Raw genomic sequence first — 27,034 nt, 5'->3', positions numbered from 1 at the left:
AGATGAATCACATCCCCACAGTATAATGCTGCCACTACCATGTTTTAAAGTGGGGTTGATGCTTTCAGGGTGATGTCTAGTGTGAGTATACAAGCGCTAAAAATGCTTTGCGTTTTGGTCAAAATGTTCAGTTGTGATTTAATCTGAACAAAACACTTTCTTTCAATCTTTGCTGTTTTGGCAACATCTTTTTTGGTAAATATGTTTCCAAATATAGAAAATATATATAAAAGACAATGTATATAAAATATTGTATAGAAATATTTAATACAATATTTATAGAAATATATATTAATATATTTATATATATTTAGAAATATAGAAAATATATATAAAAGACAGCCCTCATTTTATCTGTCACAGGCTTGTGAAAAGCAGAGATTTTACATTTTCTTAACCTGGCTGTTAAATTAATACCAAATTACCAAAGTCCAAGAAATAATCTGTAGAGTAAAACTGAAACTCATTTATGTTTTAACTGAAAATCTATATATGCTGAGCTTGAAAAACATTAATTATTTCATACTGAAAAAGGTGTCTTGAATGTGGAACATGCATGACATTTTTACATGGAAATGAATATTTGATATGTACAAAATAGATGATGTGTATCAATCACAATAAAGTACTTTGATAATTAAACCAATTATACCTTCAATGTGTGTAGTGTGGCATGAAAATTAACTCGCCTGTTGGTTTTGTTGTTGAGGGTGCAGGAACACTTAGCACATGGGGGTCTTTGAGCTTGTGGAAGTTATTCTGATCACAAATAGAAAACTGTTCACTGTTCTGATAACCTGACATCTTAAAAGAAGTTATGACTGTTGGTTCAAGTAGTCAAAAAAGATGACTTCTGTTTATTATTAGCACACTGTTAACAACTCAGTGTCTGTTAATCCTCCTTAATTCTACCTTAATCTGTAAAAACCCTCTGCTCAAAAATTTGATTTTGTATCACCACTGAGCAGACATTATCCTGAAGTATTTTGTCAAGGTTTTGCTTACTTCTTTAATTCCCTTGCTGTCGCTGTAAGGCAGTCTTTTGTCCAGTAGAGAGCGACATACATCTTTTGGACGTCTGAAGTGTTTTATGAGTCGGTTTAACCTCCGAAAGAGTTTTTATTCCAAGATTTCCATCTGTAGAAAACTAGGACAGTTAGCTCTTTTGGCATTTGATATCATAATTAGTAGGTGAAAGTGGTTTAATAAAAACTTCTCTCTTTGGAGGGAAAGATTTTAGTTAGAACTTGTAAGTTGATAAAGAATAAAGCACAAGTAACCCATTTGTTGCTGATTTTCTTAGTTTATGCTGTTGCTGACACTTTTTAATTTTGACTAATGTGATGGGAGTAGTACAGTTCAAATACCCAATGTGCGTTTGAGTAATTTCCATGGAAAATGTCAGCAGGACACAGAAAGTTTTGCTTTTAGTTTTTTTTTTCTTTAAGATGGATATGTTAAAAGAAAAACAAAAAAAGTTGTTTAAATGCAGTTTTAATCCTTACATTTAATTGCGCCATCACATGGTTACGTTTAATACCGTAGTATAAGATTAACACCAATAAAACTTATAAACATTAAATTTAGCAAAGATTCTTTAATCAGTTTTGTTTTTGTCAATTTATTTGTTTGTTTTGCCTTTACCATCTATTTATTGTTCTGCGTCATTATTTCGTGGTCTGACTTTTTTGACACAGCTTTCTACCACAAACTGAGGAGACTGACCGTAACACAGTTCCGGAAGAAAGGGGCGGGGCCTCGCGGCGGATCAGAGGTGATGACACGCGCGACACTAAAGCCAGTCCCGCTGCAGGTCTCGCGCCGGTGACATGGTGACAGCACGCGGGATCAATCTATTCGCTTTGTGAGAAAAGTAGTTTTTCGGATTCTGGCGCTGGAGTGTAGAGGTAAGTCCACCCTGCATCTTGTGTCTGTTTAGCTTTAGGAGCTGGCTTCTAAATGGTAACAAACAAAACTATCTATCTCTTAGCAAACTCAGTTGTTGGTGACGTTTAATAACAAATCGTTACCACTATGTAGTATTTTGGAATACCACACGGTTTCTTTATCTTTTAACATTTTACTCATTTAGTTGTTTTTTTTTTTTTTTACCTCATTTCAAAACCTCGTACTGAAATGTTTTAACAGCTTTGTGAAATTGCATACAACTCTAAAGTTAAATATGAATTAATTAAGACTTTGAATTTACTTCACCTTTGTTTAAAAAACAAGATATGACTAATTGTATTACTATTATGGACTAATCTACTTTTATCTGCATTTAAACAAATATTTTATATCTTTAATTATTTTATTTCCCACGTTAAATGCATAAGACATTCCTCCAGTTAGAGAGACTGTTTTGTGTTCATTGTCATCAAATAAGCTTTAAAAAGTTTTAATAATTTCTTTGTGATGTATCATTTTAATACAGTTATATAAAGTTTATAAGTTGATGCAATCTTGTCTTCATTAACATTTTACACATCTGCCTGTTTTTTTATTTATTTGTGATTTAAATTTTTAAAGGCATTCTGCATCATAAAAGTATAAAGCCAAACCAAAGCACATATTAAGCCAGATGTGCATGCATCTAGACAATACAAGTATCCCTGAAGTTACATAAGCAGAACAGAGCAGAAGAAACAAAATCTGCTCAAGGACATTCTCTGAGATAGCAAAGCAACAGTTCAGCCACCAAACTTTCAGTGAGGAGCAGATTTATGGTGTAAAATATACACTGACAATAACCTGTAACTTGCATAACCATTTTGTATAGTTATCTGCTGACATTATAAATAATTTTCCTGTTCATGCAGGTAAATAGAGCATTTGAGTGGGAGAAACTTGTAGGGATTTAGTGATTGAAGTATTTTTTATAGATATCGGTGATTTGCTGGCTATTACAAGAGTGGATCAGTGCATGGAGATGTTTGACCAGTTGGCAAATTGGTAATCCATGCAGTGTGTTTTGAGCAAACTGTGAATGGAAGTGTTTGCTGTGGGTCACTGCTTGGAGATGCTCCCATTTGAATATCCACTTCAGATGCTGCACATGCCGTCGGTGTCAGAGTTTATGTAAAACCAGATTTTTTATTTTTATTTTTCATTGTTTAAATTCTGCAACCCAGGACAGAAAAAGATGCTGGATGATCCTCAGCTACATTATCTTATCTGTTTTGAATACAAAGGCACAAAAGCACACACAGTAAAAAGAGTCTCCCAGTCTGTGAAGACTTATCCCCACTGACCTTTCCCTAAATTACCTCATTTGTCATAAAATTAAGTGAATACTTGGTGTTCCTATGCAGTATGAACAACACATATGAGTCACAAACTGTCTCTGTGCAGTTTCTGGTAATAGTTTAACTGCATAAATCTTGTCCACTATTATCTCCTCAGCTGTATACTGGGAATGTGAGTAAGTGGAGACCCCACGTGTCGAAGTGCAGAGAAAGAAATAAAAGTCTTGGTATTGCTGCATGTTTTTTTATGTGTGTGTGGGTGTGTGTGTCTGTGTGACTGGTATGTGGGCTGGACTGAGAGAGAGAAAAAAAGCCAGAGGTCTTTATTTGACCTCTCTCACCATGACCCTTCACCCCTCCCTAAGACAAGCCTTTTGTGTCCGCTTAGCTAGAGACCCTGGGAGAGCGTGTCTGGGGTGGGAGGTGGGGAGTCCCTGTGTTTGTGCATGTGTGTGTGCGTGTGGGGGTGCACTTGTGCAAGAAGTATAGCTCACATCAAAGCTTTACTTAAACATTGTTATCTCGGCTCACCTTTGACCTTGTGGTCATGAGACATCCCTCAAACTAATTCAGCCATGCCCTCACAGCACAGATGATATATGTGTGTTTGCATATGTTAGCTGACTTTTGCAACAATGGAAATAAAGCTCTAATTGCAAACTTTTAAAAACATCTTTGTAGTGTGGTAGCTAGGATTTTTGTTTTAACATTCACCTGATACTGTAGTTGAGACTAAGCTTTGGTGTAAACTACACAATGCTATTAAATATTTTTTCTTCAAAGTGAGTTTAAATTACACATTTATAAAATTATATACATATAATACTTACATCTAGTTTAATATGTAAATAAAGAATATTATTTAAAAATCAGTTACAGTATTAATTTCTAAGTAAAATCGTATTTGATTGGTGGTATAGTGTTTGAATTTCTTTTTAAAGGATCGTAACTGCAACTGTGTGTGTGCGTGTGTGTGCGAAAATGTAGTAATGGGAATAGGGTTCAAGGGGTCATAAAACACCACAATAGTGTCTCTCTCCCTAGGGTGAAACAGAGGCCGAAGGAAAAAAAAGTAGAGGTGGAGATAAAAGGATCTCCCACTTCCATGTCAAGGAAAGAGGAAAGAAGGGGGAGGTGGGAAGAGAAAAGATCAACAAAGCAGCCTTAAAAGTTTTACTTGCAGCTTATTGCTGTCATCTCTTCTGCATAAAGTTTTCTGCAATAAATACTGAATCCATGACAAAGCAAGAGCACAAGTTGAAACAGATGAAAGATAGAACTTCAGAATAAATTATAATCCTTCCTGAAGGTTCCTTTGTGCCAAATTAATTGAAACATTAACAAGAAGAATTTTATTTGAAATTATGCATTATTATTATTATTGATATTAGTTCCTTTATTTTATGAATTTTTCACCAAAGAAGATTAAATTGTGTTTTACACCTACAGAAAGAAAAGCTTTGACTGTAAGCTCAGGGTTTTAGCCCCCCCCCCCCCCCCTCCTCCTCCAGTCTGTGGTCGTAAAATGAGCAGCATCCTTTGGTAGAAGGTGTGATTACTTCCTGTCAGCACTGGCTGTGTGGTGGTGACTGGGCTTTTTGTCTCCCAATCACTTCGTCTCTCTGCAAGGTGGTGCAAGGCCCCAAAAAGCCTGCACTGCTCCTTTCAAAATGTGGGAGCAGGAGGTGGTCAGGAATGTGTCACTGCAACCATCTTCAGCCTAAATGTGTGAGGTGAATGTAAAGCTGGAAGTCTCACAACAGTTGACACAATAACATGTCAATGTTGAAAATGATTGTAGAAGGGACATCTGTTACTGAAGTTGCACTCTGGCAGTTTCTTTGCAAAGTAAATGAAGATTGTATTGGAATTAATAACATTTAGAGATGCTCTAATCTGATGCTGATTTTGACATTTTTTAGAGGTGTGACCTGACTTGACTTTTTTTTGTAGTATGACAAATAGAAGTATAAAAAGTTGCTACGGGCTCGCTTAGTAGTTTTGAATCCACCAAAAACGGATATTGGAACTAGAAGATTTTACCCTTTTATAAATTCTAACTGCAAAAACTGCATCAAATTTCAGATTCTTGGTTTTATCTTTGGCGATAAATTTTCTTCAGTGTATAATCTTCCAATCACCAATCAGAGAAAATTAGGATCGATTGTTAAGGCTGACAGGGGATCATACATCTGTCCACAGCTCAGCCCTAAAATATTGTAATCCCCCTGCAGATGTAGCTTTAAAGTAAGCTTTTATTTTTATTGGGATAATTTTTTTTACTGTAAGTAATAGTAATGATCTGGACTTAAATATTAGGAAATGGCAATGTGGTTTTCCAGCCTCTAAGACTTGGGAACTCATTACCAAAGACCAATCATCAAAATACCAGTGGCAAAGCTGGTCAGCAACTATAAGAGCAGTTATTGCTGTAATAACCATGAAGAGTTTTCCACACATTATAATGTAGTGTATATTTATTTTTAAAATGCTAATTTTTTATGTCTTGTACATTTTTAATGACACTTCTTTTGCATTGCTTTATTATGTTCTAAAATGTCTCTGTCTCATTTCCTACCAGAAACAAAAATATCCATTAAATGAAAATAATTAGTCTCCATATGAATCTGTCTAGGTGCGGATTTTTGTCTGGCGTGTTTCTGTGATAAATGTTGCCATCTAGAAGACTGATTAAGAGGGCTCATAAAACATCTTGCATTTTGAATGTAGATATTTAGTTTTTATTGTTTTTTGTTTGTCTCATAATACAGAATATGGTTTTGCAAAGCAACACGTCATTGTAGGACATTGATAGATGCAGCTTCTTATTGAAAACATGCGATGAGTGCTTTTAAGTCAGTTGTGTGAATTTGTCAGCCAGCTTGGGAACTGCCAGAGTTTAACGCAGAGGGATTAGGTTCATGCTCAGAGTCAGGTTTTATTCTTTCAATTAACAACTACAACATATTTGTCCTCCTAAAAATCTGAGTTTGTTACATTTATTTGTGTAAATGATTTGTTTAAGGTTAGCGCTGAGCTACACCATGGAGAGAAGGAGTTAGAGAAATGCTCTTGGAGAGAAAGTAGAAAAACAGAGGGAGGGAGTTGTGTCTAGGTCAGGGTGTTCTGACTGTCAGCGCAGCTGATTTTATATTATGCTCTTTGGTAAAACGCCCTGCACCCACAGCCACATTTTAAGCCCCTGTTGGATCTGTATGTGTCAGTGAGAGCAGATGTGCTTCTGATGTTAAATTATTTAGCACAAGTGTGGATGTGTCTGTGACTCTGCTCACATAACTAAGCAAAGACTTTTTTTAAATTGATCCCAGAGAGATTTTAAAACATATAAACATAAAATATGATTATTTAAATTTTTATAATCATTGAAACATCGGAGTTTGTGTTATTTGACCAAAACTATATCTGTGTTTGGTTCACCTTCAGTTTCTTGTGATCACTTTAGAGCAAACAAAAACAACCAAAAGACTTTTCAGTTCAGTCTGGGCTTGCTGTGTGTACTTCCAGGACACCGATGGGGAACTCTTATGCAGGCCAGCTGCGGTCCACACGCTTCGAGGAGGTCCTCCACAACTCCATCGAGGCATCCTTGAGGTCAAACACTGTGGTGCCTCGGCCCGTCTTCTCACAGCTGTATCTTGAGACAGAGCAGCTGTTTATGCAGGATGGTGGGTTGAAGAAATATTCAGGTGAAGCAGCAGCGAGTCCAGGTTTAGGATGTTCACCATCTTTAGTCTTAAGTCTGAAACATTTGTTTTAATCATCATTTAAATTTTTACTATCACATGTCAATTTGCCCTGAAATAAAACAATGTATTCGTATTCTAACTAGGTCGAACATTCAATGATGACGAAGAGGATGAAGATGGCTCTGAGTCTAACAGCCCACCTATACCCTATCAGATGAAACCTCCACCTGAGGGATGCTGCACCACAGATGGCATGTACAAGTTTATATATGTGGTGACAAAAATACAGAAAAGCAATTTATGACAGACGTATTTTGAATCTGTTGTGGTCAAAGTGTGCCACATGGGGATTTTATTTTAAAATGTCTGTGTTGTCAATTAATGGGATACAATGAAAATGATTTTAAAAGGTGATCTAAAATCGATCCACAGCAATAAGACACATTCTGCCAGGGTGGTACAACCAGATATTAATTTTCCATAGATCCAGATTGGTTTGTAAACCATTTTTCTTAATAAATGAAGTCCCAATTTGAAAAGTTCCTGAGATTATTTTTCCTGATCATAAAATAGGTTAGTGATCTCAAACATGTAGACAAATAAACAAAAACTAAAGAAATGTGTAAGTGGACAAATACTTGATAAAATAATTTAATATCTCATGTATTTGTGTTGTTAAAATGGCTAATCTCATGGATCTACTTGGAATATTTAGTGAAAACATTTCTTTCCTTCTCTTCCTAACAGGTTTCTGTCAGGCTGGCAAAGATTTGCGTTTGTCCTCGCTTGCGTCAGAAAACTTGGATGTTCCTCCTGGGTTCATGCCAGTTGGGGTAAAATCCCCCTCCCTCCCTGACAACCTGCTGGTTTGTGCTGTGGACCGACGCTTTCTGCCAGATGAACGGGGTCGAAACGCCCTGCTTGGTAAGACAGAAGACTTTCTCAGGACAATGTGACATAATTTTCTGTTGAAAAGATTAGAATATGTAAGTAAAGTTCAGTCCAAAAACCGTTGGGTTTTTTTGCATCTGAGTGCATTGGTGATATTATCCACATAATCATTATACATAATGTGATCCGTTTGCTTAATCCTCTTTTAGGTTTCTCGGGAAACTGCTTGGGCTGTGGAGAGAAAGGTTTCCGTTACTTCACAGAGTTTTCCAACCACATTAACCTGAAGCTCAGCACCCAGCCCAAGAAACAGAAGCACTTGAAGTTTCATCTCTACCGCAACAACCAGGGCATGCTGGTTAAGGGTGCTCCCATTTGCTGGAGGGGAAATGGTAAAAGATGGAGCTACTGCTTTTACAAGAAATGTAGATTTTTCTTTTGATGTTCCACTTGAGGAATTGTACAATTTCACTATAAGGATGTTGTTAACTCTTTTATACTGTGTAATTTATTTAATCAAACATAAGTAGGGGTGATACCAGTTTTAAGAATTGCCTTGATGATGTTTCTCCATCATACACATCATATTGAATGTATAAGATGGTAAATCGCAAAAGTAAAGCACTGCGATTTTAACCACTGGAGAGCCTTAGTTGTCATTTAGCTGTATTTTGAACTTTATAACTCTACAACGAATGCTTACTGGAGATGTTTTTTGTTTTAAACGCATGCAACAAAACACCAGTCACAAAATTAACCTTTAGCCAGATGCTTGTGTTGTTGAGGATGATCTGGGTTGTCTGTTTAACTTGTAGCCAGCTTGGATTACCAGCACTGAAGCCGAAGAGCTTCTCATACTTTGCGAGACAGCAAGTATGATATAAGACATTTTACCTGAAGCAGTTACATGAATGCCTAGTTTTTCAAAAACATCAACACAGTCACCTGTAAAAATGCTTTTAAAATTGGCAGACGGTAATCATGGTACAAAATGTTTGTACTATATCAATAAAAACAACTCATATTCACAACTGCTTTTAAAACGCATGTCAGATGTTTTTCATACTCTGAAAATTGGATGAAGCTGTATTTTTGATCGCAAAGATGTGAATGTGTGGGTGTGACCAGATGGACTGGTCAAACAGGGTCTTAGGGGGGTCAAAGGTGAGATGTTAGAGAGTGCACAGAAGCAGCAGCCTGAAGGTCATAGTGAAAATGGACATTAGGTGGAGAAAGCAGTTGTGTTTATAGGTGTAAAGACTGTTTATAGAGTCTTAATGGGGTATACCCCTACTGTTTTTGGATGTTTTAGCTCATTTGGTAATTGTTTCAACTTAGTTGTTTGGAACTGAAAGTGTGATATTTAGGAGTTGATAGAAAGATGTCGGATTTTCTCCTAATCTGCTTTTTCGCTCGGGTGTAGGTGTTGAGAGGCTGGAATTTAACACAAAGGAATTCTAGGCTTATTTCCCGAAAAGGGTTTGGTTACATACGAACGCTGGACTAACAACCCAAAATACAAACAAAACCAGAGGTGAATCCTGTGCATAAGGCTGACATTATTGGCAAGTTTCTGGAGTCCTGTTTTATTATTTTTTTCTTTGCTTTGCTCCTCCAAAAAGAAAACAATACCATGTTTTTGTGTTAACAAGATTTATCTCCAGAGAAAAATTTGATGGTTCTTGCAGATTCAAGCAAAAGTAGCGTTCACTGAAAACATTTAATCAGTTCTGAATTCCTTCCATGTGTGTCACCAGTCACTTCCTGTTGTATTCTCTAATCTTATTCTGGAATTTCAGACTAGTGACACTTGTTGATAGATCTTGAAATCAGAAGAAGAATACGAAGTGGAACTCCAGCTTAGAGCAACCAAAGGCAAAACATTACATATAATATGCTCTGAAATTTATGCAATGAGGCTTTTTAATTATGTCTTTATCCAGACTTTGATTATTTGCACACACAATTTGAACCTGCATGCATTTCAGAATATAACAGGATGATGCAACAACTTTCAGAATCAGATTTTGGAGAATTTGCTGCAGTGTTTGCACAAAACTCAACCTTTGGTCTTCTGGACATTTCCTCAGGATGTTAGGTGAATCCTGCTGATAGGTTTCACATACCATTTCAAAGATGGTATGCAAATGTGTCTCTAGAACCGAAGTGGATTTAGTTATTTTTTGGCGTTTGTCTTTTTTATGACAAGGCTTTATTTAGTTCAGCTCATCTCTCATTGTCTTATGTGTTTAACTTTTGTGAGTGGTCAGAGTTTAGTTTCAGGTGTTCAAACCCTCACACTTCAAAGTATGCGCTCCTTCTCACAGGCATGCCCATTCTCAAAGCATTAATGTGAAAGAGATTTAATTTGTCTCTGTTTGTAGACAACCAGTTTGATATGTCTTTCAGATGTCAGGATAAGACAGATCAGAACCAGTCTCTCAGAGGGCCACCTGACATTAGATGAACGGCCATCGAACCCGGCTTTGGCTCACTCGTCACACACACCAGGCAGTGCCACAGGTTAAAAATGACACAAAGACATATTACTGATTCTGGTCATTTCCTTGTTGTCTTCTAAAACATAATTGTCTCTAATAAATCTTTGTCATCTTTTTTTATTTTATTTTTAAGGATCACACGTGGAGCCTCAGACAGCTGATGTTCCCACCACGCTGATAAATGGAAACCACACAGCAGCTTCCTCCATTGCCCAGCCACCTTTAAATCAGTCGGGACCTGGGAGACCATCAGTTACTGGTACAGATTCCCCTTAACGGGTTTTTCAGCTTTTTAGTTCTTTCTAGGATGTGTATGACAATAGTGTAATTTCCCAGAATGGCATACACTATCCTACGTAGAATCCATGCAGGCCATGTCTGCTTGTATAACACTACTTCTTGTTTATATGCAAACGAGAAGTTGTCTTTAAGCCCATCCCCTTTCTGTTCGTCTGCTTCACAGGAGCCCAGCAGCTACTTTTTATGTCAGGGGCGGGGGAGGAGGGTCCTTTGTTTTCCCTGCTTTGATTTGGCAGTCATCAGAGCACTAAACATCTACCTCTCTTTTCTCCTCTGTTTGCCTCTCTGTCCTTCTCACTCCCTGTCTCTCGCCCTGCCTCCTCCATAAACCCAGGTTGTAAAATTCCCTCTCTCTCTGTCTCATCTTTTTCCTCCTGCATTATATCTGAATGAAACACTTCCTTCCTGGTGGTGTTGGTTTTTTTCATTGCCCTTTTAACAAGCACATCTTTTATGTGTTTCCATTATTGCAGCATTTTAACAGATACTTGAGAAGAAAAGACAGATAAATGCATGACTAAAATACAACTGTTTTGCATTACAGTATCTACAAAAGTCTCCCTGGCATCTTGTAGTAAATGTGTTAATTTGTGAGGTGTTGGGATGGGAAAAGTGACTTCTGTGTCCCTCAGTTTGTCAGTCTCAAAGACTCTAAATCACTGGAATAAAACACAAGATAGGACTAAATACTTAATCTAAATATATCCTGAATTTTCTTTTTAACCTGACAGTTCCACCTACAAATGCTGGTCCCCCAAAAAAGAGACACAAAGGCTGGTCACCTGATTCATCCGCCAATAGTTTGACAGAGAGTGCTGGGAAGTCTGGACAATCGTCATTAACTTTATCAACATTATCAGTGACTTCTGTCATCACCAATGGAGCAAGATCAGGTACAAATAGGTTTTTGGAGGCACTGTGTGTTTTTGTTATCAAGCTAATTAGCCTCATTGGAACTGTGTGCTAAATGTAAATACCTTTCTGTGTTTGTTTTCCTTTTGTGCCAGAGACTACAGCCATACAGAGTTCATCACGAGGATCAACAAGTCAACTTTCGGCCCCTGAAGTGTCTGTAACAGTGCCTGATCGGCTGCTACACACCTGCAGGCTGCAGCCTGTCATATTTAAAGGTAAGAGGGTCAGCTATGTGTGTCATTTGAAAGTCGGAGGAATTTCCAGCACCCTGTGTGGCTCAATCATCTTCATATATATTGAGAAATACCCAACACAAATCATCTTTTAAGTTTTTTCTGTCAATATTGTTCCCCCTTTAAAGCATCTACTATTCTGTTCTACACTTCTGTTTCCAATAATTTTTGCTTGCTAGAGAATGTTGTTCTTAAAAAATTACATTGGTGCTAAAAGATGTGACAGAAAAGGAGTTCTGCAGTGTCCAGTGCCAGTGTGTCTTCTAGGTAATTTATCAATATGCTTAGTATTGGAAACAAAGTTACAACCATTTTTATTTTATTCTTCTGGATTGTTAAACATCCAGAAGAGATGTTTAACAACATCTCTACCTAAAAGAAATAGGAGGTAAAAAAATAGAAAACCAAAACTCAAACATCAGCCAAGTGTAAGACCGTTGGACAAAAACACACACACCCAAAACAAAACTAAAAATACCGACAAAAAGAATTTTGATAAGTAGCTTCACTGCTTTTGTTTGATTATTTTAGACATTCTAGATGTGAGTGTTGCCAGGACACTTCTGGGATTGTTGTAATGTGATGTGATCTATTGTCTGGAACTGACATCTGTTTTTATAAACCTCCCTTGGCATCTGTCCAAAAATGTTTTCACTCTGGTTTATATCAGGGAAAGAGGCAGGATGGAAAATATCTTTGTTAAACAGGCATTGTAAACTGCAGCATTTTCCGTTGAAACACTGTGTGATCGCCACTTGGGTGGGATGCCTGCTGTAACATCTCCTCAAAACCACTTGAGGTTTAATTCAGCTTCACAAGACCGATCTCCACTGTTTCATTAGTGGAAAAAGCTTCTATGATGGAACTACTCTAAAGAGATCTTTCTGTTATGTCAACAACAATGGAAGCCATCAGGACCATGAGAATATATTTTTTCTCTTGATAAAATAAAGATTTCTTGATTTAAAAAAAACAACAACTTTTTTTATATCTGTTGTCTGGTGCTCATTTGCACAAGATCATGATATAAAAGAATGAGGGGCCTTTAATATTTTTTGTTCCTTAACACGTTTCTCAGATGGCTTTTATGGTTATTGTGCTGCAGTCATTTATTTTGGTGGAAGATCTACTTGTATCTTCACACTGGATCTCTAAGCTCAGCATTTTGTGTGGGGGGTCTACCACTTGACTTTTTTGTTCCAACCCACTCAGAGTCATTTTAGGAATTTAAAGTCAGTCTTACTCTCTCTCCCTGCGGCCAACGGCATATTACATATTGAGTGTATTCTTCACAGATATCAAGGTTTAGTATTTTCCACCGTTTTGTGTCACTACAACTGCAATTTCTAGTATATCTTGCTGTAATATGAAAAATTAATGTAACAAACTGCTAAAATCCCAAAACCGACGTTGTTCAATTTATTCTGACTTACTCCCATGTTTTTTTTTTCTTCTGTACATTTCCTATTTCTCCAGGTCATGGCACTCTTCCTCAACTTACAGGCAACACAAGTGACGTACTCATCAGTTCTCTCCTACAGAGTTGTTACCTGAGTTCACAAACACTCCCCAGGGTTTACCAACATTACGGACCATCACCTATTCAACCTCTCTCTGCTGAGATGCAGATTCTGCTCACCGTTTACTACCTCGTTCAGCTAGGTTAGTGCAAAAGGCTTTTGAACATAATGTAATCTTCAAACCATGAGCTACAGTAATTTGACTTTTTAAATACAGCTATTACATTGTTGGTTATGGTCTTGCCTTTCTTTAACATCATATATATACTGCACACACTCTCCACTGCCATAACATTTAAGTGTTGCAGCAATATCTTACTTATAGTATTGCATAATCTCATTGTGTGCCATGCAGATGCTCAGTCTGCACAGTGTAAGATTCACTCACCTCCATGTGCTCAACTGTTTAACTTATAGCAGTTTGTCGTGTTATTGAATTATTTCAGCTAATAGTCACTAATCAGTGGGGAGAACTAATAAAACAATAAAGTTTAAGTCCAAGATGTTAGCAAAGTAACATATTCAATCCTGATGTGGAACAACAGTGAATTTGTTGTTCCTTTCATTCCAATACACATGACCCATACAAAACAGCCACTTACATTTTTCAAAGAGGGTACAGAATTTCATTTTTTTTTTACAAATTGCTCTTCCTTTCTTCAGTCATAAACCTGTGCAACATATTTTTTATATACCATCATAAATGGTAAGATCGTAAAAAGTATGACTGCAGCTTTGTTCTCTCTCAGGCACTGAGCAGGTACCCCTCATTGAGGACTTGGAGCAGATATTCATGAGGTCATGGAGGGAATCTCACCTCAGTGAGATCAGACAGTTTCAGCAGTCACAGACACAAGGAACCCAAGGGAGACACTATGGCATAGAGGTCAGACGTTGCAAGAAAAGTATCAGCATTGTGATTTTTTAAAATCAAATTTACATAAGCAACACTGATAAAATAATATACATCAGTAAATGATTCAATTTGATCATCCTCAGGTACCCGCTAGCTTGCCTGGCCTCCCCCAGCATCTCTCTTTACCTCCTCAAAGTCAGCAGCCCCTCACCCCCAGTCAGCTTCCCTGGCTCGCCCAGCTGGCTGCCTCGTCCTGTGGGGAGGGTGTGGTGGTGCTGGGGGAAGATGTCAAATCCTTGGCTCAGGGGCTTCTGCAAATGTTCAGTAGGTTGGTGGATGGACGGCTTGAAAACACAAACTATGTCGTCATTATCGTCACTTCACCGGGACAAGAAACTCAGTCCTGTGTGGTGGTAACAGGTGAGAGTTGCGGTGTAATAAAAATAGTGATGCCATGGTAAAAGTGGACAGGAGATTGAATTCAACTGTGGATCTGTTTCAGGTAAACATCAGTGTCGTGCCTTGGCAGAGAGCATGTTTTCTCCCACTGAGGGACTGAAAGAAATCAGCCACCAACTCCACACAGGAGCTGCCCAGGAACTTGTCCACTATTGCAATTCCCTCGGACAAGGTAAGTCTCTATCTTTGGCTTGTTCATTTGCTATTGAAGATTTTGTCAGAATTTTCTAAAATATTTATGTGGCTTTCTGTTTCTCAGATGGTAATATGGATTTCCTTCTGGACAGTGCCAGTGTGGAGCACGAAGCATCACCCCCATCCAGTAGTCAGACGTTAGCTGAAGAGAAGACTCCCAAAGCCACAAATAGCCCCAAAGACAGACCTAGTCCAAAAGATTCACAAACATCCAGTTTAAAAGATACGCCCAGCCCTAAGGAGACAGCTTCAAGCCCCAAAACCCCTTGTTTAGGTAAGAAGAAGGCTCTTTGGGGTTGAGTGTTAACCATTTATAGTGGCACTTGCATTAATGTTCATGTCCTTGAAGAAATGTAATTCTTTTTTACATCTGCATTAGAAGGTTGTCCAATTCAGAAAGGGCCTTAGAAAAATACCTTAGATAAGATTTGCTTTTCAAACAAGCAACCATTGAAAAATCTGGTTTTATTTAAAAATTTTGAGTTTCAAATTTTTGTTACATTGTCAACTTTATTTACATTTTGTATGTTATAATCTCAGTGTCCATCTTTGTGCTTGCAGAATACAGAGTAGAGTGGCGTGAGGTTCGTCCCATACAGCTGGCGGTGGCTAGAAAACTGCTGTCACATGTTTGTGCCATTGCAGACTCCAGCACACAGAATCTGGACCTCGGTTCCTTTAATCGGGTCAGCTTCCTCATCCTTGTCCCGCCTTCCGAGGTCTCATTTCAGCAGACTGTTCTTCACCTCTGGAGCTCTGGTTAGTAGTCTTTGTCTCTTAACCTGTATATATCAGACAAGTTTTTAGTTCAACAATAGTCATAAGCGAAGAGGAAGTGTTTTTAATTTTTTATATATTACTACTGATTTAAATTATTCATTCTTTTGTATTTTCTAGGTGTTCTTCAGGAGCTTGGGAGTTCAGAGCAGGAATTTGCGTCTCAGAGAGAGGCAGAGCGCTATGTGGTGAAGATGGATCAGAGCGCTCAGTCACGAATTGACAAGCTTCTCCAGGAAGCACAGAGCAACTCCTACACGCTCTACATCTTGGTTCATGACCATGCCCATTGGGATATTAGCAGGTTTGGATTAGGAAAGCTTAAATCAATGAAACAATGCAACAAAGATGAGGTCATTCATTGTATTTATGTGACTCCTGTCCCAATCAGCACATTTTACAGCAGCACAGACGGCAATCTGGGTCTTGTGGATCGGTTGTTAAACTCCCGGCAGGTGAAAGACGCCACAAACATCTTGATTCTGCACGTCACCTCATTCCCCTTTGCTTTGCAAACACAGTGCACTCGCATCAGCCCTTACAACGAGATTCACTGGCCGTCTGCGTTCAGCAATGTGAGTTTAAGCTCTGTTTGGGATGGACATTTGGTGAGACAGTGGTCTGGTTGTTGGTCTGAATGTCAGCTTTTGCTTGTGTGTAGGATGTGGACCTGTATCATGAGAGGACACGGTACTTTGGTGTGTCAGAGCTTTTAGAGTCGACCCGTTCAGGAAGCAGCCTCCCACTGATGCGATATGATTCCTCCTTTGAGAGCATGACATCAACCCTCGAAGAGAGGTTCAGTACCCACATACACCATCCTTAATCAGCTAAACTCTAATAAAGTTTAAAACCAAGTCATAGAAGTTCACTGTTTCTTCTTGGTGTTTTCAGATTTCCCAAACTCCACAGCGCTGTAATACGGACTACAGTTTTAGTCCAACAATACTGTGTTGCTCTGATGGCTGCATCTGGCAAGATCAGCAGCTCTCACAATCTCCACAAACACACCTCTGTGGAAACCATGGAAATTGTACAGTCTCTGCTCACCGCTGTTCAGCAGTGTCCCACCCATCATGGTCACATGGTCCTGCTGCGGATCCCCTCTCTGGCTCTGGCAGCTTGGGCCCACCGACGGCTGTCCAGAGTGAGGAGGCAGCTGGGTATGGAGGACAGTTTCGAAATCATTCTGGGGAATCCTAGCCAAGCTTTGACGATTGGACAGACTTTCACTGATCAGATCAAGGTACGGTGTTGGTTGTTGATAGGATTCAGTTTGACACAAATGTTATTAGAAATGCAAAGCGTTATCATACTGTAAACAATATATATTGATATGTGTGTTAATACACTACAGATTTGGTTAAAGATCCAGGATGCTGAATGGGTTCCTCATACCTACTTAGAGCTGGAGGCTCTGCCGTGTATCCTGATCTTGTCAGGAGCCGAACCGCTTGGAGAATCATTACCGAGGTACTCGCTGAGCTTCGACTGCTGACTTTAGATTGAGTTTCTGATGAAAATTAGTAAGCTTCAATAAAGGCCACAAGCAGATAAATTTGTCTTATTTTCTTGTACAAGGTCATTGAAGTATTGTGACCTCAGAGTGATAAGCTGCTCATACCTTCAACGGACCACTCTGGAACAGGAGTTGGGACTAGCTGCTTACCTGGTGAAAGCAGAGTCACGGCCACCACACAACCCTGGACCAGGAAGTGACTTGATCGAAAGCGATGCTGAGAAACTCAGCAGCACTGACAATGAAGAAGAGGAGGGACAGGAGAACGGTATGATGAGAAATTAAATCAGTCAACGTTTGCAAATGACCTGAATTTTTTATTCATTTAAAACCCTCTCTTGTCATTTGGGGTCATTTCCAGGAGACTCTCCTTTACAATCCTCTCAGTCTCTCCAGCCATGCCCTGATGGTAAAACTGTAGATCCCCTCCCATCTCGAATTACCACCTCTCCAAATGTTCCAAAAGAAACCCTGGACAACGTACAGTCTCCCTCAAAAGCCCAGGTTCAGCTTCAGCCCCAGACCTCCTCTCAGTCATATTTTCAAATTACCCCCAACTTCCAAAGCCAACCCCAAGTTCAAGGTTATCCTCAGGTCCAGCTGATCTCCCAGCAGCAGGCACAGCTCCAAGGTCAAAGTCAGTCAGCATCTCAAACAAATGTTCAGTCCTACAATCAAACAGCCATTCAGCAGCAGCCTGTTTCTCAACCTCAAATATCCTCCAAATCTGCATCTTCGGACTCCTCATCTCCACGGGCCTCCTCTCCTAATCTGAGCTGCTCCTGGGCGAGAGGACTGAGTCGTCCCCCATCTGTGCTCCTCCCCCGTGCTCTCTATGACATTATCACAGCCAGTGACAGCAGTGGCCTTCCACGGTGTACTTCATTCCTGCCACACATATCTGTTGCGTGGGCAAGCAGTTTTAGGTAACAGAAACTCTTATTTCTCTATAATAAAATTGATTTGTTGGTTATCTGTAGCACTGTCCTCATGTAATATGTTTAGGATAAATTTTAAGAATACACTACTCCTAAAACTACAAACTCTAATATCTTTATTGAAAAGGTTGTGCGTATTGAAAAGTGAAAGCAACTGCATGACTACATGTCTTTTCCAGGTTCAGTGGCTGAACAATGTTTCATGCTCAAGTACTTTATATCTGTCCTGTCTTTTGTGTTCCTTGGTCTTCGTGATGTAGTTTCTTCAGTAATGTTCTCTAACAAACATCTGAGGCCTTCACAGAACAGCTGAATTTATACTGAGATTAAATTACACATAGGTGGAGTTCAGTTATTACTTAGCTGTCCTTAGAAATAAACTAATTTTACCATTTTTTTTTCTAATGCACCATATTTTTCTTTTTTTTCTCCCTGAAATTAAGAAACTCCATTAGTTTACAAAAAGCAAACAATTGAAGAAGAAGATAGATTCATTTCAAAAGTAAGCTGTAAGAGCCATCAGCTATAAGTTGATTTGCACAATCCTAAAAGATGTACAAACAGCAGAAGCGTGGGAAATGGTGGAAACAACTGTAAACATAGTCTTGGGTGTAGATGAAATCAAAATGGCCTGTATTTTGAAATGAGTTTTTATTGTTTTTTTTCCTCAGACCTCTGCTTAGCAAAATGATGACATGCACAGAGCAGTCGCTCTATTATCGTCAGTGGACAGTCCCTCGGTCCTACCACATGGACAGCAGCAATCGCACTGAAGGACGAACTGACAATTTTCACCCACGTAGGCTGTTGCTTAGTGGTCCCCCACAGGTAGTGTCAGTCTGGTTGACTTTCTTCCATTCATTTTATTAGTTTTCTTCTATTCAGAAGTCTTATTGTTTGTTTTCGTGGTCAGGTGGGGAAAACGGGGGCATATCTTCATTTTCTGGGCCTCCTGTCTCGCATGCTGATCAGGCTAATGGAGGTGGATATCTATGATGAAGAGGACATCCACTGCAGTAAGTTCTCACTTACATCGCTATATAAAAAACTATTTTTCTTCAAATTCTAATGTAAAGATCATGTAATCATACCTTCATTTGTCAAGACATGTCTTCATTATGTTATGCTCTTAGTTCCGTCACTCATAAGGAATGTGCATTACATTTTCAGCAGCCGAGGTAGAAAGTGTGCAGTACCACCCACCCAATGCTCCATGGCCAAACACAGAAGTTATAAAGACAATGCCCTTCGACTACACCATCTATGACCCAAAGTATGATGACATCAGCATTGTATACTGTCCTGGATTTAAACCACGAGCTGATGGTATGAAGTCTGCAAATAAAGTCTTGGCAGTTTATTTTTTAATTTCCAAATGTAGTCCAGCTATACAATCAGTCATCTTGCAATATTATTCCCTCCTCTCTCCTCTGTTGTGTTGCTAAGGAAACCCTGTCCGCCAGGAGGATGTGTACCTGCGCAGACGGACATCTCGGATAAAGCTGTCCAAGTACGCAGCGTACAATACCTATCATCACTGTGAGCAGTGTCATCAGTACCTTGGCTTTAACCCCAGATACCAGGTCTGCAAGTTACACACCTACTTACACACAAAATGATAGAAGACAGTGTGAGAAATAACATTCAAGCTAGCTCTAAAATATAATTTGTAGTTATCTCTAATCAAATTCCAGATGTATGAGTCAACGCTGCATGCCTTCACATTCACCCATCTTCTGCTCGGAGAAGACATCCAGCTCTATTTCATCATCCCAAAGTCTAAGGAACACTACTTCAGTTTCAGCCAGCCAGGAGGCCAGCTGGAGAGCATGCGGCTGCCGCTCACTTCTGACTGGGTATGTTCTTTGTATTTTACATTTTTCTACAGAATTTGTCGGTGCCGATTCCCAGAGGGACCATTCAATTGTTGAATATTTTCCTTAAATTAGCTTTGAAAAGTGTATTAGTTTTAGTTTTACATATAAACATTTATCATGTTGTGGCTTTAATAAAGAGAAATTAATTTAAAGGGACATTATTCAAGGATTGGTTGCAGTTACAACATTTCTCCACCAGGTGGTGGAATTGTTAAATCTTTGAGTAAATATACAAAAGCACAGTCAATTCATGTTTTGCCAGAAATGCTAAATAATTTTATCATCTTTTCTTTTTTTTATTCTTTGTCATATAGCGCTATCTTGAATTAATAAAATGACAAAAATGTTTGCATTTTACTATTTTGTTGTACTTTTGCAGAGCCCAGACTGCATTAAGAGTCCAATCTTCACCCCAACCACCGGTCGCCATGAGCACGGTCTGTTCAACCTGTACCATGCGATGGATGGAGCCTCACATCTACACATCCTTGTTGTTAAAGAGTATGAGATGGCTGTCTACAAGAAGTACTGGCCCAACCACATCATGCTGGTGCTGCCCACTGTCTTCAATGGAGCGGGAATCGGTATGTGGCTCTGATTTAACTCTCGGTTATTCTTCTGTTTCATAGTTATTGTTTTTGTTTGGATTTTACATATTTTTTCAGATTAAATCACTTTTATGATCATATCTTGATGTATGTTCAGGTGCTGCTCACTTTCTGATAAAGGAGCTTTCTTATCACAACTTGGAGTTGGAGCGCAGTCGGCAGGTGGAAGGAGGTAGCCCATCGGTTGATGTCTGGCCCTTCATCATCCTTGCTGATGACTCCTGTGTTATGTGGAACGCAGTAGACAGTGATAAACTGAGGTGAAAGAAAACTGTATGCTGTTGTTTGAGAAGGAAGATCTTATGGAAAAGTTGCTGGGTTTAACGCAGTCCATGTTTACTTTTCGTTGTTCTCATAGTTGTCCTGCTGAACGTGCTGTGTCACTAAAACAAGTCTTGCAGCACATGGAGGCCTGCCCAGACCTGGCCCAGTATGGCCTGTGTGGTATAAGGAAGTGGAACAGCCGAGGAATAACAGGTGAGAAAACACAATGTCAAGGAGAAAAGAAAGTTTCAGGTTGAATAACAAAATGATTACCAAAAAAAACTTTTAATCCAAAAAACTCCAAAACCTTATAGATTCCTTCATTTTAGTTTATTTGTTAAAAAATTACAGCAGATGTTATTTAATGATACTTTGCTTGACAAATAAGTTAAATTCACATCCTCATATGAAAGAGATCTATACTTACTCACATAAATCCAATTTGAACACTTGGTCAGATGTAGTAACAATTAGTCAAAAGCAATCCCAACTACAGTGCATTATAGCCAAATCCCCTTTGCATCTAATTGTACATTAACTGTTCAAAGAAGCCCGGCTGTTTGCAGCATCTAATTAAATTAAACACATTATTAGTTTATATAAATATGCATCTTTCATGAATTTTGATTCAGAAAATTGTAGCTTTGTTAATTTTCCTAACTACGTCATAGCCAGAAGTTATGTTGTTCTTAACCTTTTTAAATTCAAGTATTTTACTGTTGTTTTTTTATTGTTGTACAATGTTGTTTTGTGGTTGGCTTTCCCAACCAAGGAACTGTAGATGAAAATTAGCCCTGGCCACAATCTTGCATATTTACATTTTGTTCTTTCATATGAATTGACCCTTTACAAATAAATAAAAATACAAATCAAACTCATTGACTCAGCATCAGTCTTTCATTAAGCATGCAGCAACAGTGAAGAGGAACCACTTGCTTTTAACCTAGTTCAATATGAACTTTAATTTTCCATTACCTGTCAGGACCTGAGAGGATGGAGAACAGATAAAGACAAAACATGGTAGCACAGATCCAGGAGGATGTTCTTCAGCAAAAGAAAAGCTGAGTAGATATAGTCCATGGCAGCAACAGCTCTGTCACCTAATGTGTTGTCCTAAAGAGAAATAAAGCTAAACAGATAATCTCAGAGTCAGGTGTACCTACTATTATCTGCATCCATTCTGTGATTATTTTGAGTCAAACTTGAGATTATTTATATTTAGGAAGAAAAGTTTTAAAATCTTTTCTGAATTTAATATATAACTGCCATCTTCTTATGCACTAATGATATGTATTGTCAGTTTCAAGATCTAATTTGTATTGCAATATTATTAAAAAGTTTATTTATTTCAGTAACTCAATTTAGGAGTGAACGACAATATAGAGATTAATAGATGAATGTTTCAAGTTTTTATTTCTGCTAATTATGATAATTTACTTACATCAAATGAAAATGCATTTAAGATTAGAATATTATACCAAGCCCCAAAAAAACCCCCTAAATATTTTCATTATTTTTCAATCATTTTAACCACTTTAACTCAAATCAACATTTTGTTTTATAAAAGGTAAAGCAGCATGTTCCATTAATTTCATCCTGCAATGCTTTGCTGTTGAATCAGGTATCAAACAGTGGGAGCCGTTCTCCAGAGGTCACGTTCATGACTTCCTCCTCCTCAATGTTGACCGGAGTCAGAACGTCCAATACGACCAGAACCGCTTCACCTGTCACGATGTGGACTTCACCCTGAGGCTGCACAGCGCCGGGCTCCTTGTCTGCAGGTTCAACAACTTCAGCGTGATGAAAAAGCAGATTGCCATTGGAGGTTACCGGACATTCATTATCAAGACCAAGGTAGACACTAATACATAATTCAAACTGAGCCAATAGTTTTTCTAGAACACTGCACAGTTCATGAAGCCTTGTCAGAGCCACAAATGTTTTTGTTTTGTTAATGTTTTTAATTAATAATTGTTTTGACTGGAGAGTCAGCATACTGAGTTGTTTAAAATGTTTATTTACATTTTAAACAACTCTGATACACAGTGTCCTTAAAAAGTATTTTGTCTCTTTTTTCATCACACTTGCGTGTTTAGGTCGTCTTTCCTTATTTCTGTTGAATCATAAATACTAGCGATAAACGATTCTAATTTAGGTACAGGATGTTTTTGTAACTTCCTGGACGAGTAGTCAGTTCTGCCTTGGAATAATTTTTTAAAACTTATTTCATGATTTGAAACATTTTGAAGAAAAACTCACAGAGAAGAAATCTGTAATGGGGAAAAACTTTTCCCCGTTTACAGCTTTGTGCACATTAGCTGCCGTATTTACCCTTCTTAATAAATAACAGTATAAAATAATTTTAAATAACATCCAAAACTGTTGGCTCTTATTCAGATGACAGACGCTTCCACCTCAGTGGGGCCCTCACAGTACATCTGTGCCCCAGACAGCAAGCATCTCTTCCTGGCTTCACCAGCTCAGCTTCTCCTGGAAAAATACCTCCAACACACCAGCCAGAAACTGTTTCCTCTCAGCACCAAGAACTACACTCACCCTGTTCTGTCTGTGGATTGTTACCTCAACCTGGGACCTGAGGTATAAAAACACTCACCCACCCATACAGGCACATAATAATAACAACCTGTCACATTAAATGCCAGAATAATGACAATGATGATTTGTAAAAAAAAAAATGCGTATAGCTTTCTTTGAATCCAAGAGTTTACATACACTAAGAGTACTCTAATTTTAAGCGATGTGGGAAAATCCAAATGTATAGATATATCTTAAAGCAGCACCTCAAACACACTGACAAGGACACTATGTGTAAATGGAGAAATAACATCTCAAGATGTCATTGAGGAAGTAAAAATTTTGGTACAAATAAGCATTTCAAATCAACAAAGACCCGACCCATACAAGAAAATGAGTTACTCTGTCTTAAGAATAAAAAAGTTAATATTTTAGAGTGGCAATAACAAAGCCAATTCTACCAAAAATCAAGAAAATGGATATAAATTTTTGAAATGAAAAACATTTAACAAATGGCAATAATTTTGGCAGCCCTATAGCTGACCTAAATCAGAGAAAGTTTAGCCTGGTTTAATGTCTGACACTGAGGAAAAAGTTTGTTTCTCTTTATAAAGTGTATGCAAATTCGAATGTGATTTCAGGTACAAATTGTGCCGTAGTGGAAGCGGATACATTTAAACAAATTGCTCTCCTTCTGCAGGTGACAGTGTGTTTTATCAGTTCCAGACCTCACTGTATCAACATCAGCACCGCTGGTCTGCTGTTCAGTGGCCTTCTTCTCTGTTTTCCTGACACATTTGTGACCTCCGGGTTCCTCAAGAAGTTCACCTTTCTCAAAGGTACAGCAGCAGACCACAAACATACTGGAAAGTGCTGCATTGTTGGCAGTGGCCCATAGGAAAAAATGCATTTTATAAACAAAAACACTCAGCAAATCGTAGTGTGAATCACATCTAAGGTATCGCTTTTAATGTCAGAATGTCCCTCTGTGATCGTGGCCTGTACAAAATATCATACTTTCAAAAATAAATTCAACATAGGACATGAACTTTGTGTAGATTCGTTCTTCATGCTTCCTGCCTGCGACCTATTAAAAAAAAAAAGGACTTCTCTCATCTTCACAATGTCTGTCCCTGTTGCCTGCCTCTGTGTAGGTGCAACCCTGTGTGTAATCAGTGCAGATCGCAGCTCACTGAGGCAGACTGTGGGCAGGCTGGAGCTGGAGGAGCAGTGGAGGTTCAGGCTCAGCGACGAGTTCCAGACTGCCAACGCCAAAGAGGACCGGCCGCTATTCTTCCTGACTGGAAAACATATCTGACTGAAACAAATGGTCAAAAGGAGCGGCAAAGAGTCGGTCACAAGAAATTCAGTGGGGTGTTTTTTTTTTTTTTTTTCTTTTAACCGCTCACAGTAGGACATTGATTATTTACTTGCTATCTGGGAAACTGTTGTTTGATCACTTGATGAGAGGAAACAGAAGGTTTTACGTTTTTGTTCTTGGTTCAGCTTAGATCTATCTTTTGATGCCTTGGTGAAGAAATTTCAGTTTTCTACATTTACAGATCTGTTAAGCACATATTTTAGTAAAAAGATAATGAAGCTTTTAAAACAGACATTTCAGACACTTTTTGCTGTGTATTATCAGGGTGAACAAGCTTTCTGTGTAGATGAATGCAAAACAAAAAGGTGGAAACAGGGAAGGCACAATCATTTGTGTGCAATGTAAGCCCATTTTTGGCAAACTTTTTATTTAGTTTTTTTTTAGATGCATGTTTTTCAGACTTTCTTTTTTTCTTTTTTAAACAAAAAACATTAGAAATTATATATTTTTAGATGTAGAGCATGTAAAAAATTATTTTCTTTGTGTACAAAAGGTAACACTGCCGCTCTGTATCTGTGCTGGTACAATTTTTTTTATAACTTTTATACCTGAAAGGAACATAAACGTGCCATTTCTCTGCAGCTTTTTAACTATGTACATTTTTATACACAATTTGCATAAATTCACATATATTTTAAACTTGGTGTTTTTGATTGTGTAGTGAAGTATCAATCTAGTTCAAAAGTTCAGCGTTGGCTCTTTATTTTCAGGTCTGTTTCCCATTCTCAGTCCTCAGATTGAATTTCTGTGGTCTTTATGTGAGATACAGGTCTATTACCTCAAAAAGATTAACTAGAATATTACGCTGTCTTGTCAGGGGCAGTAAAAGTGGTTCTGTTATGTAGCAGAAGACAAGAACCTAAGTCTGCAGTGAGTTTGCGAACTGTCAGGACTCAGATTTCCTCCTAGAACTACATTCCCAGAAGACGTGTTGATAAATTTAGTGTAAAACACTTGTCACACAGGCTCAAGCTGCTTACTTAAAAACGCATCACACAGATTTTAGAGCTGGGCATCTCATACAAGAGCACTCACTCCATATGAAAAAAACCTCTAAAGAAACTGAGATATTTGACAGTTTTGTAAGGAATTTGACCATGAAACGGTGAACAAAGACATTTTGAACACCTCAGAAGACCAGCGGGGCATTTTTTCAGAAGCTTTTTGAGACATTTCTTGCGTTTTTAGAGGGTTCTTCAGTCAATACTTCTTTAAGGTGGTAAAGCAGCCGTTTCTATCTGCAAATCAAGAAATGGAGACATGACCAGTATGGAGGAGCAAGACTATAGTTGCCCCAATGAGACTGACAGCCTCTCTGACAGCTGGTCTTGGGTAAGACTCTAAAACAATGTCACTTATTACAAAACAGACTCAACATAAGATTACTGTCTTGAAGAGACCAGAGAGCTAAAGATTTTTACTGCATTTTTTGATTACAAACAAGGGTGCATCAAGACTGCATATGTGAGAATTATAAAATGTTAGAGCTAGACTTAATCAGCCATAGCTTAAAGAATTTCTAAGAGAAATTATAGTTATGGCTCCAAGAAATGAGCTGTAACCTGACTATATGGAAATCTGTAGAGATGTTTCTGTTGGAGGGACAGGGACTTTAATGTCCCGTCAAAAGACCCTCAGTTACTTTCCAAGAAAAACTTCCCAGTGTGATTTTCTCTTTGTACTGTGGCTCTTAAAGGTGTACGCACACCCTTTTAAATGCTTTTATGATGTAGAAAATGAGACCACAATAAATTTTTCCTGTACTTTTAACATAACGTATATAATCTACAATCAATTGGAAAACAAATCAGTTTAAAGGGAAAAAGTTTATATTCAAAAATAAAGTAAGTGTAAAAATCTGGAGGCATAAGTTCCCACATCCTTAATCACCATTTAACTCAATTTCAACATTCATTCTTCTTTGGTAGGAACCTGTCAACACACCACATGACACCTTACTGATATTTTATCCTCTGTTATTTGGAAAGCAACTCTCCTAATCCACAATATTCAAAATTTCAACTAAGGCTTTATCTCTCAAACAGTTTTCCTGACTGATCGTTTCGCATGATGTTTCGGAGAAGTAATTTAGAAAACTATGGCTTAAGTAAACAAATAAAATAAGCAGACTTCATAAAATTTTCACATAATGTCTAAAAATGTATTTTAGATTTATCAGATAAACTATAATTGATGTCAGGTGTGTACCAAGAAACACTGAGTTCTGAAATTAAAACAAGTGGTTGTTTCAACCAAGTATTAGTTTGAGTGGATGCGTTCTTATGTATCCAGGTTATAGCAGCTTTTTTAACC

General features: G+C 38.2%; 1 protein-coding gene across 3 annotated transcripts; it reads left to right on the top strand.

Annotated features, from left to right (window-relative positions):
- greb1 (growth regulating estrogen receptor binding 1) lies at nucleotides 1–25,360 on the top strand. Of its 3 annotated transcripts, XM_028014697.1 has the most exons (35): nucleotides 1–81; nucleotides 1,698–1,907; nucleotides 6,771–6,931; nucleotides 7,096–7,203; nucleotides 7,700–7,876; nucleotides 8,053–8,235; nucleotides 10,253–10,366; nucleotides 10,478–10,603; nucleotides 11,376–11,537; nucleotides 11,652–11,774; nucleotides 13,269–13,454; nucleotides 14,062–14,198; nucleotides 14,312–14,588; nucleotides 14,671–14,799; nucleotides 14,887–15,096; nucleotides 15,384–15,581; nucleotides 15,720–15,903; nucleotides 15,991–16,174; nucleotides 16,261–16,397; nucleotides 16,494–16,845; nucleotides 16,957–17,072; nucleotides 17,181–17,386; nucleotides 17,480–18,044; nucleotides 18,728–18,884; nucleotides 18,970–19,072; nucleotides 19,227–19,382; nucleotides 19,503–19,639; nucleotides 19,751–19,912; nucleotides 20,313–20,517; nucleotides 20,639–20,801; nucleotides 20,900–21,018; nucleotides 22,427–22,659; nucleotides 23,203–23,403; nucleotides 24,041–24,179; nucleotides 24,495–25,360. In XM_028014697.1, exons 3-35 carry the CDS (start codon nucleotides 6,778–6,780, stop codon nucleotides 24,656–24,658), a joined length of 5,967 nt encoding a protein of 1,988 aa, XP_027870498.1. In that variant the 5' UTR covers nucleotides 1–81; nucleotides 1,698–1,907; nucleotides 6,771–6,777; the 3' UTR covers nucleotides 24,659–25,360. The 3 variants fall into 3 exon arrangements, with proteins under 3 accessions (XP_027870498.1, XP_027870496.1, XP_027870497.1); XM_028014695.1 differs by lacking the exons at nucleotides 1–81; nucleotides 1,698–1,907; nucleotides 6,771–6,931; nucleotides 7,096–7,203 and having other exon boundaries at nucleotides 7,705–7,876; nucleotides 24,061–24,179; nucleotides 24,495–24,660; XM_028014696.1 differs by lacking the exons at nucleotides 1–81; nucleotides 1,698–1,907; nucleotides 6,771–6,931; nucleotides 7,096–7,203; nucleotides 24,495–25,360 and having other exon boundaries at nucleotides 7,705–7,876; nucleotides 24,061–24,388.
- The last annotated feature ends 1,674 nt before the right edge of the window (nucleotides 25,361–27,034 follow it).

This window comes from Xiphophorus couchianus, chromosome 4 (assembly GCF_001444195.1).
Source record: "Xiphophorus couchianus chromosome 4, X_couchianus-1.0, whole genome shotgun sequence".
Lineage (NCBI taxonomy): Eukaryota > Metazoa > Chordata > Actinopteri > Cyprinodontiformes > Poeciliidae > Xiphophorus > Xiphophorus couchianus.
The sequence above is the reverse complement of the archived record's forward strand: the minus strand, read 5'-3'. Positions and strand labels throughout refer to the sequence as shown.